We start from the raw sequence: 12,383 nt of genomic DNA on the forward strand, positions 1-12,383 counted from the left end.
CTGTATTATAGTAACAGTTAAATTAAAAATGATTTGATATGCAAAACAAAGCCTGTTGTCAACACCGTCTAAAAAGAATATTTGTCACAGTAAGCAAAGCAATACACAAAGAAGCAATTTACTCACACCAATTTCTGGAGGAGGTCATCAGAAAAATAATATCAGGTTACTGGTATGAAAAAGACATTGGTCTTTTGTGTTTGTGTTTGTGAGTCTGAACTCTACCAATCTGCCCATAAATCAAGGAGTCTGTCGTTTTCTTTCTGAAAGGCTAGAGCTGCACTTTTCGTCCACTGCTGCAGTGCTCCTTTACCCCACAGACAGGGCAGAAGAGAAAGTGGTAGTGAAGAAAAGATGGAGAAAGACAGAGAGAGAGAGAGAGAGAGAGAAAATGCAGGTAGTTTCTTTTCCCTGTGCAACATCTACGTCATCTCTCCTGTGCTTAACAAAAGATTCCACAAAGGTTACTCGCAGGTAATTTTCGAGAATTTTCCAGTTAATTTTCAGTTTAATAGTCAGGACTGTTCCTGTCAGGACACCAGGACAAAAGTTGAAAATATGGTCCGTCTATATTTAAAGATGACATCGGGTCACCCTATTCCCTCTGGTCTGTTCCTACAGTCATGATTTAAGGGTTAGGTCAACAGCAACCTTTTAAATCCAGGAAACAACCAATTTTACATTATCCCTTTGACAGTGTTGTTTGTCTCTCTGAATTGTTTTTCTAACAACATAGCTTATGAATTGCAATGCTTTTATCAGCCGACTCACGCATCTGAGATGTAAGTGTGTCCTTAAATGCACCATAAAGGAGAGTTTATACAAATGGGGCCTGCGTTGTGAATTAACCACAGTGATGAATACCTACTGTATCTCCGGCCAGTGTCAGGTGCCTGCACACTGATTTTTGTACTGCCCTGAAGTGAACTGAGATATGATATTGTACACTTGTCAGTAATGTTAAGAACATGCTATTTATGTTTTATGAGCTAAAACAGGCAAAAACATCAGTACGGTCCTCTAAAGAAACCCTGAGGCAGTGATATTTGTGTTTCATTTCCCGTGCATTGTAATGATGTTAAATGAATTATGATCACTATGGTTACATTTGTTCATGACCTACAGTATACTGCACAAGAGGTGACAAAGGAGTAGTGAATTAACTTTTTTAATGTAATAATATATATTATAACTTTTTACTGTGTGGTGTTTACTCTAACAAACCCTTTCCAGAAAATGCTACAAATGTTTGTTTTTTTCTTAATTCATCTTGTTTGCATATAATGTATGAAGCTGCGCAATGAACTGTCTTTGTTAAACATCTACGTTGCTTTTTGCAGATACTTGGTTACTTTGACTATGCTTTCACGGCTATCTTTACTGTTGAGATCGTTTTGAAGGTAAATGCCCTGTGTCCCCTGTCCGTGCTGTGACTAACCACACCCCAATAACACTCCAAACGTCTCGTTGCCTTCCAGGTCCTAGGCTATGCAGATTATGTCTTCACTAGTATGTTTACATTTGAGATCATATTGAAGGTAACCCCTTAAATGACAACGAGAGCCTTGCTGCATTCTCTCCTTGTGTGTCACCTGCCACTCAGTACAACCTGGCTTGTTTGTTTCCTTTCTCTTATTTACTTTTTTCTTCATGGCACCTCTTTTAAAAAGAAAAAAACAAATATTGGAGTTGTTACTTTGCACACACTAATACAAACACAAGATTTGTTCAAATAACACTAATCAAAGAACTCCTGCTGGGGGAAGGAAACATCACATCAGCATTACATTACACTCACATGGGTGTCACGTCATTCGGGCAGTCATCGCTGAAATGATTTTCATGATGCAGATATGTAAAACATGATGCAACCCTTGGTGCAATGCAACAAAATTGAATGAGCTGTTCAGACATTGTTAAGGCATTGGCTGAAGTTGAGTTTGAGGTCATCTTCGGGGGGGATGCTCAAAGACGTTAAGTCAACTCCAGTCAAAGCTGACGCCATGCCCATCGTACTGACTGCTCTTCAGATTACCCATAAAAGAGGGGGCAAAACCAACCATGTTCCTGCCGAGCATGGTTCAGTCTGCTTTCCCTGACCGAGTGCATCGGAATGTGGAGTTGCGTCTGCAGCCGTTTGGGCAAAAATCCACCGCTGTTTGACTCTAAATTCCTGACTGCTCTTAGTTAGCACTCTCCTCTCTCTGTTCCTCTGCAGGGCTCCACATTTACATGCACTTGGAAAATGAATCCTTTACTTTATTATTTGAAGAAGAGTTATTTTGGCTGGTTTTTCTTCTCTGCCTGCTGAACTCTGAAGTTTTAATTGGGAGCTTCTTCCCCTTATTCTGAACTATTAAAGAACATAATGGAATGTGCTTTAAGATGACGGTCCACATGAATGTGACAGTAAGGCCATTTCAACTTTCCAATCACTATAACTAGAGCTCTTGCAGGTAGTAAATATCCCTGACATCATGGCAACAAAATGCATGTTTTATTGCCTCATCCCATAGTAGATTGTGAAATGAATGACTTACTACTACATTCATGTAGTTAAGGGCCGTGGGGCGGCGATGGTAGATTTAGCCTCCTGTTTCACTGCTCTGAGCTCGCCACCCCGAATCAGAGTGATCTACAAGAGTGTGGAGACGTGTGCGCGTGTGTGTCTGCGTTTGACTGCAAGGTAGTGAGTGTTGAGAATATGTTTTTCCTATTTAAAATGTTTGTACAGTATGTGTGTCTGTGTCCTCTGAAGTGTGAAGTGTAAGTCTGTATTCGTGTGTGTCTAGTGTTCGTTGGATGAAATATGTGTTTGTTTCTTTCTCGTTTGCTCCTCTAACTTCTTTCTGTCCTCTCCTCAGATGACAACGTACGGAGCTTTCCTCCATAAAGGAGCATTCTGTAGGAATTACTTTAACCTCCTTGACCTGTTGGTGGTGGGAGTTTCCCTTGTCTCCTTCGGCATTCAGTGAGTACAAATGCAGACACATTTGCCTCCTGATTGTTTTACAAAGAGCAAAGAGACAGCACACTTCAGGGCCCCTTTCGACCAAATGGTTCCAGGAACTATGGAGTCACAGGAACAAAACTCAGAAACTACAGTAGGAACTTCCGGTCCCCTTGGAGCAATTCTGTTTGTATTTCCTACACCTCTAAAAAACCTTGAAGAAAAGGCAAACTTGCCCGAGAAGAAATTCAAAAACAAATGTAGCACTTGAGATGTAATTTTCACATGCAAGGAAACAACAACGCAGAGTTTTTGCTCTACTCTGACGTTTGACCGGATGTAATGAATAGAGGCGAAGGAGACATGCAGAGGTGGAAAAGGAGACTGAAAACTCTGTCTCCATGGTAGACTGAGCTGAGCAACAGTTTACTCGCTTTTTTTCTTCTGACCGCTACTCCTTCTCTCTCTTTCATTCACTCGTGCTTTTAAGACATTACACCCGCTTGTTTTCAATGTTCAGGTCCTCGGCCATCTCAGTGGTGAAGATTCTTAGGGTCCTTCGTGTTCTTCGGCCCCTGAGGGCCATCAACAGAGCCAAAGGCCTGAAGGTGCGACCTCATCACAAAGTCATCCTGCAGCTTGTCCACACTAATAACCACAATCTTAGACTTTTCGTTTCATTAGGAATACAACAATCTATAAACATTTTGGTCTCTTTGCCTTACAGCACGTGGTGCAGTGTGTGTTTGTGGCCATCAGAACCATCGGTAACATCATGATCGTCACCACTCTGCTTCAGTTCATGTTTGCCTGTATAGGGGTGCAGCTATTTAAGGTCAGCAGCCGTGGGGCTAAATGAAATCAGTATTACAAATGATGCGAGACATATTGAGTTGATAGTTTTAAAACATTCAGCATTAGAGAGAAAATGTTTTGTTTTCCTCCACAGGGCAAGTTCTACCGCTGCACTGATGAAGCAAAATCTAGCCCAGAAGAGTGCAAGTTAGTTGAACTTGTCTTGTTCCTGTGCAGCAAATTATTTGCACTTACAATCCTAGTTTGGGTCTTAACCTCCATGCAACCTGTCATTTTTTTCATAGGGGCACCTACATCCTATATAAGGACGGAGATGTGAACCAGCCAACCATCCACAAACGCCTGTGGCACAACAGTGACTTCAATTTTGACAACGTCCTCATGGCTATGATGGCTCTGTTCACTGTGTCCACTTTTGAAGGCTGGCCTGCGTAAGATTCAGACATTTTACTCATGTTAAAGCTTTGACAGTTCAGATCTCTGTATCATCAACACCATATAAAAGACTTATTTGTGAGATGCATTTCATACTCACTCAAAGTGCACTTAGAAAAACACAGATCATATCTGTGTTCAGAGAAACTGTTGCCTGTGTGGCTGCATTACATACTCTGTCCTTGTTTTCTTCTCTTCTCAGGTTACTATACAAGGCCATCGACTCAAACAGGGAGAACCTAGGCCCCATTTACAACTACCGTGTGGAGATTTCCATCTTCTTCATCATCTACATCATCATCATTGCTTTTTTTATGATGAACATCTTTGTAGGTTTTGTGATCGTCACATTTCAGGAGCAAGGAGAGAAAGAATACAAAAACTGTGAACTCGACAAGAACCAGGTCAGAGCCAGCAGGTTCACAAAATATGGGTGTGTGGTAGCAGTGTGTGTGCGTTAGGTCAAAAACTAAACAGAACTTAAGGGGGACTTAAAATATGCTGCTATAAAATGCTATGTTGAGCACTGAAAATTCTTAAATATTTTTTCTGAGATTTGTTTTCTAGTTGGAAGATTTTAACTTATTCCTAAAAAGCTACGGCGGGTCTCTTGACTTTGTGGTAATTTGTTAAGAAAAAGCTCTGGCATGATTTTCATAACAATAAGTACTAGTTAATTCAGTTTACAAATGGCCTGTTTGGCAGTTTTGAGCATTGTGGCTCATAACAATAGTCGAGTTTAGATATAGATTAGAGTATCAACTTTGTTCTTAACTCAACATTAAAACCAATTTTGTGAATTTCTGTGCAGCGTCAGTGTGTGGAATATGCTCTTAAGGCTCGTCCGCTGAGGAGGTACATACCTAAGAACCCGTACCAGTACAAGTTCTGGTATGTCGTGAACTCCACTGGGTTTGAGTACATCATGTTTGTGCTCATCATGCTCAACACACTCTGCCTGGCTGTACAGGTAAGAAGTAAAGTTACATCCCTGAAACCAACCAGCTCTGTCAACTGAATCAGTGTCTGTTCAGAAGAATGGGATCTCACATGACAACGAGGATAGATCAGCACTAGCAGTCATATATAACAATTTGATACACAAATGAAAATATAAAATAAAAGTATATTCATAAAAATTGGGGTTTGTTAATGTTGATGTAGTTTGAAAGCAGAGGTTGATAATAAGTTTTTCCGTTGACATTTAATAATACTGGATGGACATTATAAGTGATATGGTCAATCATTAAGACTGTTAGAACGTTTTAGAAGTCCTAAATATGTACTGTTAAAACATCTGTTGTCAAGTTCAATGCCATTCATTTCAGTCTATTATAAAGTATAAAACATTGGTCCAAATGATGCAGGATAAAAGTATTTTCATTAGTATTGATGCATCAGCCTGAAATTGTTATTTTGTTATCAGTAACTTAATACCCACCTTTCTACCTGTCTAACTGCCATATCTACATTAGCATTTTGTGCTAGCACTATATGTAAAATTTAAACATTTTTGACTTTGGTGCCCCCCAGTGGCAGTACTAAAAAAAGGCACTGTGGTAGGCTGCAATAAATGATAAACTGGCTGAAAATGTAAACTTTCAGAATGATTGTGAAGGATGTAAAATTGCATAAAAATATATGCACATAGAAGCTTTAAAATTATTGTTTTTTTGAATGCTATATTTCATTTTTAAACAATTTCCTTCTTCAAACATGTTTATTTTTCCATCCTTCAGGCCAGCATCTTTGCAGTTCTATAAAATGCACATGCATGCATATCCCAAAAAAAAAGCTTCCTTTTAATCTGTTTTTCTTTATCCAATCCTCTTTATCTCATTTCTGCAGCACTATGGCCAGTCAGCAATGTTTAACTATGTAATGGACATTCTCAACATGGTCTTCACTGCTGTCTTCACTGTGGAAATGGTTCTCAAACTCATCGCTTTCAAGCCCAGGGTGAGTTGTCCTGCAAATGTCTTCACACTCAGCTACTTCCACCAGATCACAATCGCCGGTTGATAAAACCAGCAGTTAATCTTAGCTTAACATAAAGACTAGAAAAAAAGGGGGGGGTTAGGACTGTCCAACGTTAAACAAATGTGCCCATTTTTATGTCACAACATGTTAATTAGCCAGCTTTAGAGGTGCTAAAGGTGGATTTTGTTACCTTCGGACAGACAGTAGGCTAGCTGTTGCCACCCGCTCAGTCTTTATGCTAAGCTAAGCTAAACTTCTGGTTTTATCTTCATATTTAACAGACAGATATGAGAGTGGTATTGAACTTTTCATCAAACTCTTGACAAAAGAGTCTAAAACCATTCCTTTAATATTTAATAAAGGAGCAGCATATGTGAACATGTGAAAACTGAAGAGTCAGTGAATGTTTTTTTTCATTCTCCCCTCGACTGTGCCGCCTGACCAACAGCTCTTTGTTGAGAAGAAGGACAGGATGCTAGTAAGAGACAGAGTGTGGGATGTTTTCTTTTAATTTTTTTGATTTTTGATTTTTATTAAAAAATAGTTCACACTGATTGTCAAGTTCTTGGAAGCAGTGATTTTGCATGTAATATTAGTACCATCAGTTTGGTGTGAACTGAGTACCCTATAGCTCAACCGCAATCTGTAAACATCACTGCATTCTAATCATGAGCCCTCCGGCTAAAGTAGCAGGGGGCTCCTGCGTGTTTTAAATTACCAGCATAAGTGGATTTAGATTTCAGTGTGAGAGCAAAAAGAGTTCTTGTTTTTGCTGATCTGACATCCAACTCGCCCACCACTTGCTCCACCTCACTCAGGGCTATTTTGGTGATGCCTGGAATGTGTTCGACGCCCTGGTTGTGATTGGCAGCATAGTAGACATTGTTCTCAGTGAGATCGATGTAAGTAAGCTCGGCTACAGCTAGATTCAATGCTCTCCGACCTCTCTCTGCAGGTTTTGACGGCACGTCTCCTATTTCTGGTTTTTTATCTGAATTCTCTTAATACTTTATCTCCTTTTTCTCTCTTTTTGTCCTTCCCTGTCCCTGCCATTTCATTAAACCCTTTGCCTCATTCCCTCTCCCCCTTTAATTTTCTTCTCGTCCCTGATCATCTGTTTCCCTCTCTTTCTCTTCATGGTCTCTCTCTTGCATTCCCATCTTTACCCTTGCATGTTGTGTCGTGCATTAACAGCACTATTTCGCTGATGCTTGGAACACATTTGATGCCTTAATTGTTGTTGGTAGCGTCGTCGATATTGCTATCACTGAAGTTAATGTAAGTATTACTCTTTTTCTGCCTTTCATAGTTGAACTGAAGCTTTACAGGAGAGCCATGTGGCAGTCAACAGTATTATTTTTTGGAAATTTTTGTCCTCTAGTTCAGTGGTTCCCAACCTTTTTGGCTTGAGGACCTTTAAAATAAAGCAATGTCTACTTGTTACCTTCTTGACAAGAGTTTTGAGCAGATCAACATAGGAGTGACTCTCTTTTCTTCTGTCATTTTTTTTTTTATTCGAAGGATCTGAGGGCCCTTATAAGTGTAAAAATATAAACAAAAATATAAACATAATTTTGTGTAACAGAAATCTGTTTTTCTTTTTTCTTGAATCCTCTGGTGACCCCTCAGACTCGATTTGGGAACCTCTTGTGGGAACCCCTTCTCTATTGTGTTGAGTTGCAGCCTACACACAAAATTATATCTGCTAAAATAAGAGCATGCTAAAAGTTTGCATTGTTATTTGTGGGAAGGCATTCATGGTTGTTAAAATGTCATTAGCTTTTTCTGTAAAGCTTCAGTTTGACCTTCATTCTTGTCCCGTTGTTATTAGTGCTACATCTACACTAAACAAATCTAAAAATCTGTCTTGCTGGAATTTTGCTTCCGCTAAATGTTTTATTGTCAGTGTGTTGCAGTACTGTTTGTTACATGAGTTATGAAAATATTTCTGGTGAACTTGCTGATTGTTAACCCTTGGATGTGACAGGAACAGGAGTTTCTCACATTTCTGAGGACTGTATTTGGTTCAGAGCAGGATGTTTCATGGTGTGGTTTTTCTAATTCTTACTCTTGTTCATTTTGTTTCCATAGAAACTTGTAGAGGCAAGTATGGCAATGAACGGAAATGTTGTTTGTGTGTAAACTGTTGTTTAAAACAACTTTATCTTCGGGACCCCTTTATAGTGCGATGGATTAAAAAGTAATTAGTCATCTAATGTTTTATTGACTTGGGACAGTACAGTAAAGAAAAGATTTCTTTATGATTGAAAGCTCATTGTAGTGTTGATTAAAGTGAGTCAGTGGCTTTGAAAATTCATGTCAAGGTTCGATAAAATAGTGGATGACTACTTCTCTACTTCAACTAACTACAAAAATACTCCTCTCTTTATAGCTTGGCCCTGCACAAAAACACCTAAAAATGAAATATGGACTTGTTTGTGTTGTTCTTTGAGATTAACTGGAGCAAAAAGGGGATAGATTGTCAGATTTGTCCAAGGTACAAACAAACACCAGGAAGGCTGAGAGACCAGATTTCAAGTTTCTAGGGAATAGTTACAGTGATGGTGCTTGTTATACGAAAGACTCACAGCTCAGCCCCCCCCCCGAGTGCTCTTGTGTCTGAGCTGCAGTGCTGTTTTGCTGGAGTTATATTCCATGTTTTCAACGTTTTCTCAGTTTGTGTTACCAAAACGCGTCCCTGCATGAGTGTATAAACAAGCACTAACTTTGTTTAAAACATATGGTGGTGGTGTGTTTAGGTTAATTCTCGTTATGCATGCATGTTCTACATGTGTATAGTATGTACTTTCAGGTGTGCTACATGTGTGAGTGTATGTATAGGTATGTGTGTTGTGAATGTTGGGGACATGATGTGGATTTCACAAGGCCTTTCATAGTGGTTCTTGTGAGGCACCTTTCATCTACGTACCATTTACATTTTTTTGTGGTTTGCGTTGCATGTTTGTGTCATAGAGCAAACTGACAAGATCAGATATTATACTGTTCCATTTAATAATAGGTAATAGCTGATCTACATCGGGTTTGCTTTTTAATTACTTGACTTTTGCTACCTGCTTGCTGTTATCCATCTCAGTCATGAGTTGTGTGATTGTTTAGTTTCTCACCTGGCCGCTGTGACCTCTCCAAATGCATGCTGGGAAGCGTCAACCATTCACCTTATTCCCTAACATCCTTTCCGTGTCCCGCCTCTCACAGATGGCGCTTGGCCACCCGCTCCATTCCCCTCCGGTCAGTTTTTTCCATAGAGCCTTGTGAAGTTTGACCTGTCTCTCTTGCCATACACCTCTTTACCTCCAGACAGAATGACCCTGGAGCTCAGAGCTTGGAAATGTCCATCCTACACAATGTTAAGGACTATTTTAATAGAGAATCTGGGAAGCTCAACCTCTCCGTGACATCTAAATAAAAGTTGAGATTTTTAAAGGAGCATCAACGATAACTTTCCTTAAAGTTATGTAGGCCACTGTGGCTTTACATACAGCTGGCGTGATGCATCAAAATTGAGGAAAACATCAAGTCATGTCGTGTCCTGGATATGAATCAAAGCTCTGTTTGCCACACAATTAAAACTTCGATTAGGCTTCAGTTAAGGTCCTCAAATTAAAGAAAAAGCCTGAGCATCCTTTCACCATAGAGTTATCAGGTAAGATTCTGTGACCAACAAAATCATAAGCAGACCCTAAAGACCCTAAATTAGTCTGATTTTTTTTAACATTTACACTAGTGGTGGTTTAATGCAGCTGAGTTTGAGGTTCTTTGATGATCTTGTGTTTGTGTCTGTGTGTGATTGTCTCTGTGTTTTGTTCTGTCTTCCTTTAGTGAGCTCTTAAAGCTCAGAATGGAGCTCATGTGTAGCGCAGGTGTGTAGACTCCAGTCAGGTGCATGAACACTCCTAAAGTTACTCTCTGCTCTCTCCCTCTTTACACCTCTCTGCCTGTCCTCTTCTTCCCAGTTCAGAATGACTCGATCTCTCTGGTTTTATTTTCTGTCCCAGTATTGGTCTCTGTCTGTGGTTTTTCTCCTCCTCCCTCTTGCTCTCTCTCTCTTCTCTTTCTGTTGTTCATTTACCTCTTTCTGCACCGGACTGTGAGAGCGCCCTGCCATGGCAGTTGCAGGGCACTACTGACATGCATGAGTTGCTGCATTGCTATGAGCTCACCAGTGGCTCCTCATCATCCAAATGTCTTGCGTGTGCGTGCAGTGCTTCCCCAGCAACGTGACAATGCTGAACGCATGCACCATCAACGCTGTGGCCAGGATTACCTAAAGAACCTCCTCAAGCTAATTCTACATTTTATCATTTCTGCTCATTCTGCATCTCGTACTGATGGTTTGTGAAGAATTGTGCTGAGGGATTTGAAGGAAGCCATATCTGTCTGGAGTATCCATTGGTTTTCAGTGCTGAACCATCTGATATGACTCTTTTCAATGTTGAGTTAAACTCTTCCTTCAGCCGTAAAATCACATCATCATTTTACAGGTTCTGTCTAACCACCACCACTATGATTGATGTTTCTGTTTTATTTTGCACCTCTGGACTTTCTCTGTGAACAAATGCTCGCTGAAAACTGCTGATATAATTTCCTCTTACGGACATGAATTGCAAATAAAACCTGTGTATGGGTGTGGATTTGTGTTAGCGACTGTGTAGATTAAACTCTTTTATTATGTTTATATCTCTTTTTTGTCAGCAAACATTTTCATTTCTGCCACTTAAAATTATTTTTATCAAAATAGTTGGTTTAAATCATACAACGCAGAGGAGAGTGAGCGTTTTACGTGTACTCCAGTCGTTTGATGGACGCCATTAATGATGAATTATGCACACAATGTATGATTTTTCAAGAGGTAAAGTCATCTGTTGATGTGTATTTGCCTGAATCTGAAGCCTATACGACGACGAGTTACAGCAAGAGTCGAGACTCTTTATGAATAGCAGACGGTGCTTTAACCATGACATAAATTCATAACATTTGTCATGTCAGTCAGTTTACTTCTCATTAACGTTGTCTAAAGCTCACCAAAGACATGTCGGCCATGAAATCCATTTAATCCCATCAGTAACGACCATTACACCGGGGGAGTGATAAAGTTGTTCGCCAGTCTTACGTTACTACGTGTAATTAAGTGATTTCATGTTGTTCGTCAGTCTCACCTGCACTTGTTAAGTCCCACATTGGAATGTTAAGCTGTAAACCTGTTGTGTGGCAGTCTCTTAAAGTGTTAAGAAGATGTTTCATGTCTGTCATTATATTAAGTGTAAATAGACAGTGATACATGTGCAATAGGTTGTCAATAAATGTCTGTCTTTGTTATAGTTAAACAACAAGACAGTTTTGTCCCGTCAATGAGAAGAGTAGTGACTTCGTTCTGTCTACGTCTTGACTGACGTGTGCTGGCGTTGTGTGATCTTTCAAATGTAATGTTTACGTGTTTGGCCCCATGTGTGTGAGACCTGCGGGCTCTGTACAAGTCATTAATACAGGTCTTTGATTTTAAAGCCAACGGAGACTCCTCAGGTGGATGAGATGGGGGTAAGATGCTCCGCCCCCCTACCCCTCTGTCAGGGCCATGCCATGTTTAGATTTGCATTCCTTTGTTTGGTATTTTTCTGTTGTCTTTTACGCATCCTATAATCTATTGCTTATTTCAGTTTCATTTATGTACTCATGATAAGGTTTCCATTCTCTGTATTCTTCTGTTTTTTCTCACCTTTGTTTTGTTTGTTCATTTGCATTTATCCTCAAAAAGAGTTATTTCTAAGGAGAGTGTGTCACTCAAACGTGACGCTGTGTGTCCCGTTAGGTGGGAGCGGTTGTTGGCCGCTCCACACGTTTGTACTGTTGACACTGCTACATGGTCTCTGCCACCATTCTAGCGTGGGGTAGTGACCCATGGATGACCCCTGGGATCAGGTCACCCAGCTCTGACCTGTTAACCTCCTGGCCGACCCGTTCGGGTTGGTCCCACTGTGACTCCGCATGCAGTGACTCTGGACTGAGGGTGCCATGCTTGTGCAGATGTGTCCTGTCAAGTATGGCAAGGTTTTCTCCAGCATGCTTGCCTCCTTGCTTCCTCCCCTGTAGGTCTGTACAGTGACACGGCTCCTGACAGTGCTTTGGATGCAGACTAACAGAAACATATCAGCTGCAGCTACACAGCTTGAGAGACTCTGTTTAA

The 12,383-nt window shown here is 40.3% G+C and overlaps 1 protein-coding gene across 1 annotated transcript in view; it reads left to right on the plus strand.

Moving 5' to 3' along the window:
* cacna1da (calcium channel, voltage-dependent, L type, alpha 1D subunit, a) overlaps positions 1–12,383 on the plus strand; it is a 55,951-nt gene that overhangs the window by 32,576 nt on the left and 10,992 nt on the right. The window contains exons 20-32 of the mRNA XM_040158726.1: positions 1,341–1,400; positions 1,479–1,538; positions 2,865–2,971; positions 3,471–3,558; positions 3,678–3,785; positions 3,900–3,952; positions 4,051–4,197; positions 4,404–4,605; positions 5,013–5,171; positions 6,050–6,160; positions 7,376–7,459; positions 8,273–8,284; positions 11,705–11,737. Coding sequence (XP_040014660.1) covers positions 1,341–1,400; positions 1,479–1,538; positions 2,865–2,971; positions 3,471–3,558; positions 3,678–3,785; positions 3,900–3,952; positions 4,051–4,197; positions 4,404–4,605; positions 5,013–5,171; positions 6,050–6,160; positions 7,376–7,459; positions 8,273–8,284; positions 11,705–11,737 — 1,224 coding nt within the window. The remainder of the gene's footprint in view (positions 1–1,340; positions 1,401–1,478; positions 1,539–2,864; positions 2,972–3,470; positions 3,559–3,677; positions 3,786–3,899; positions 3,953–4,050; positions 4,198–4,403; positions 4,606–5,012; positions 5,172–6,049; positions 6,161–7,375; positions 7,460–8,272; positions 8,285–11,704; positions 11,738–12,383) is intronic.

Source organism: Xiphias gladius, chromosome 21, assembly GCF_016859285.1.
Source record: "Xiphias gladius isolate SHS-SW01 ecotype Sanya breed wild chromosome 21, ASM1685928v1, whole genome shotgun sequence".
NCBI lineage: Eukaryota > Metazoa > Chordata > Actinopteri > Istiophoriformes > Xiphiidae > Xiphias > Xiphias gladius.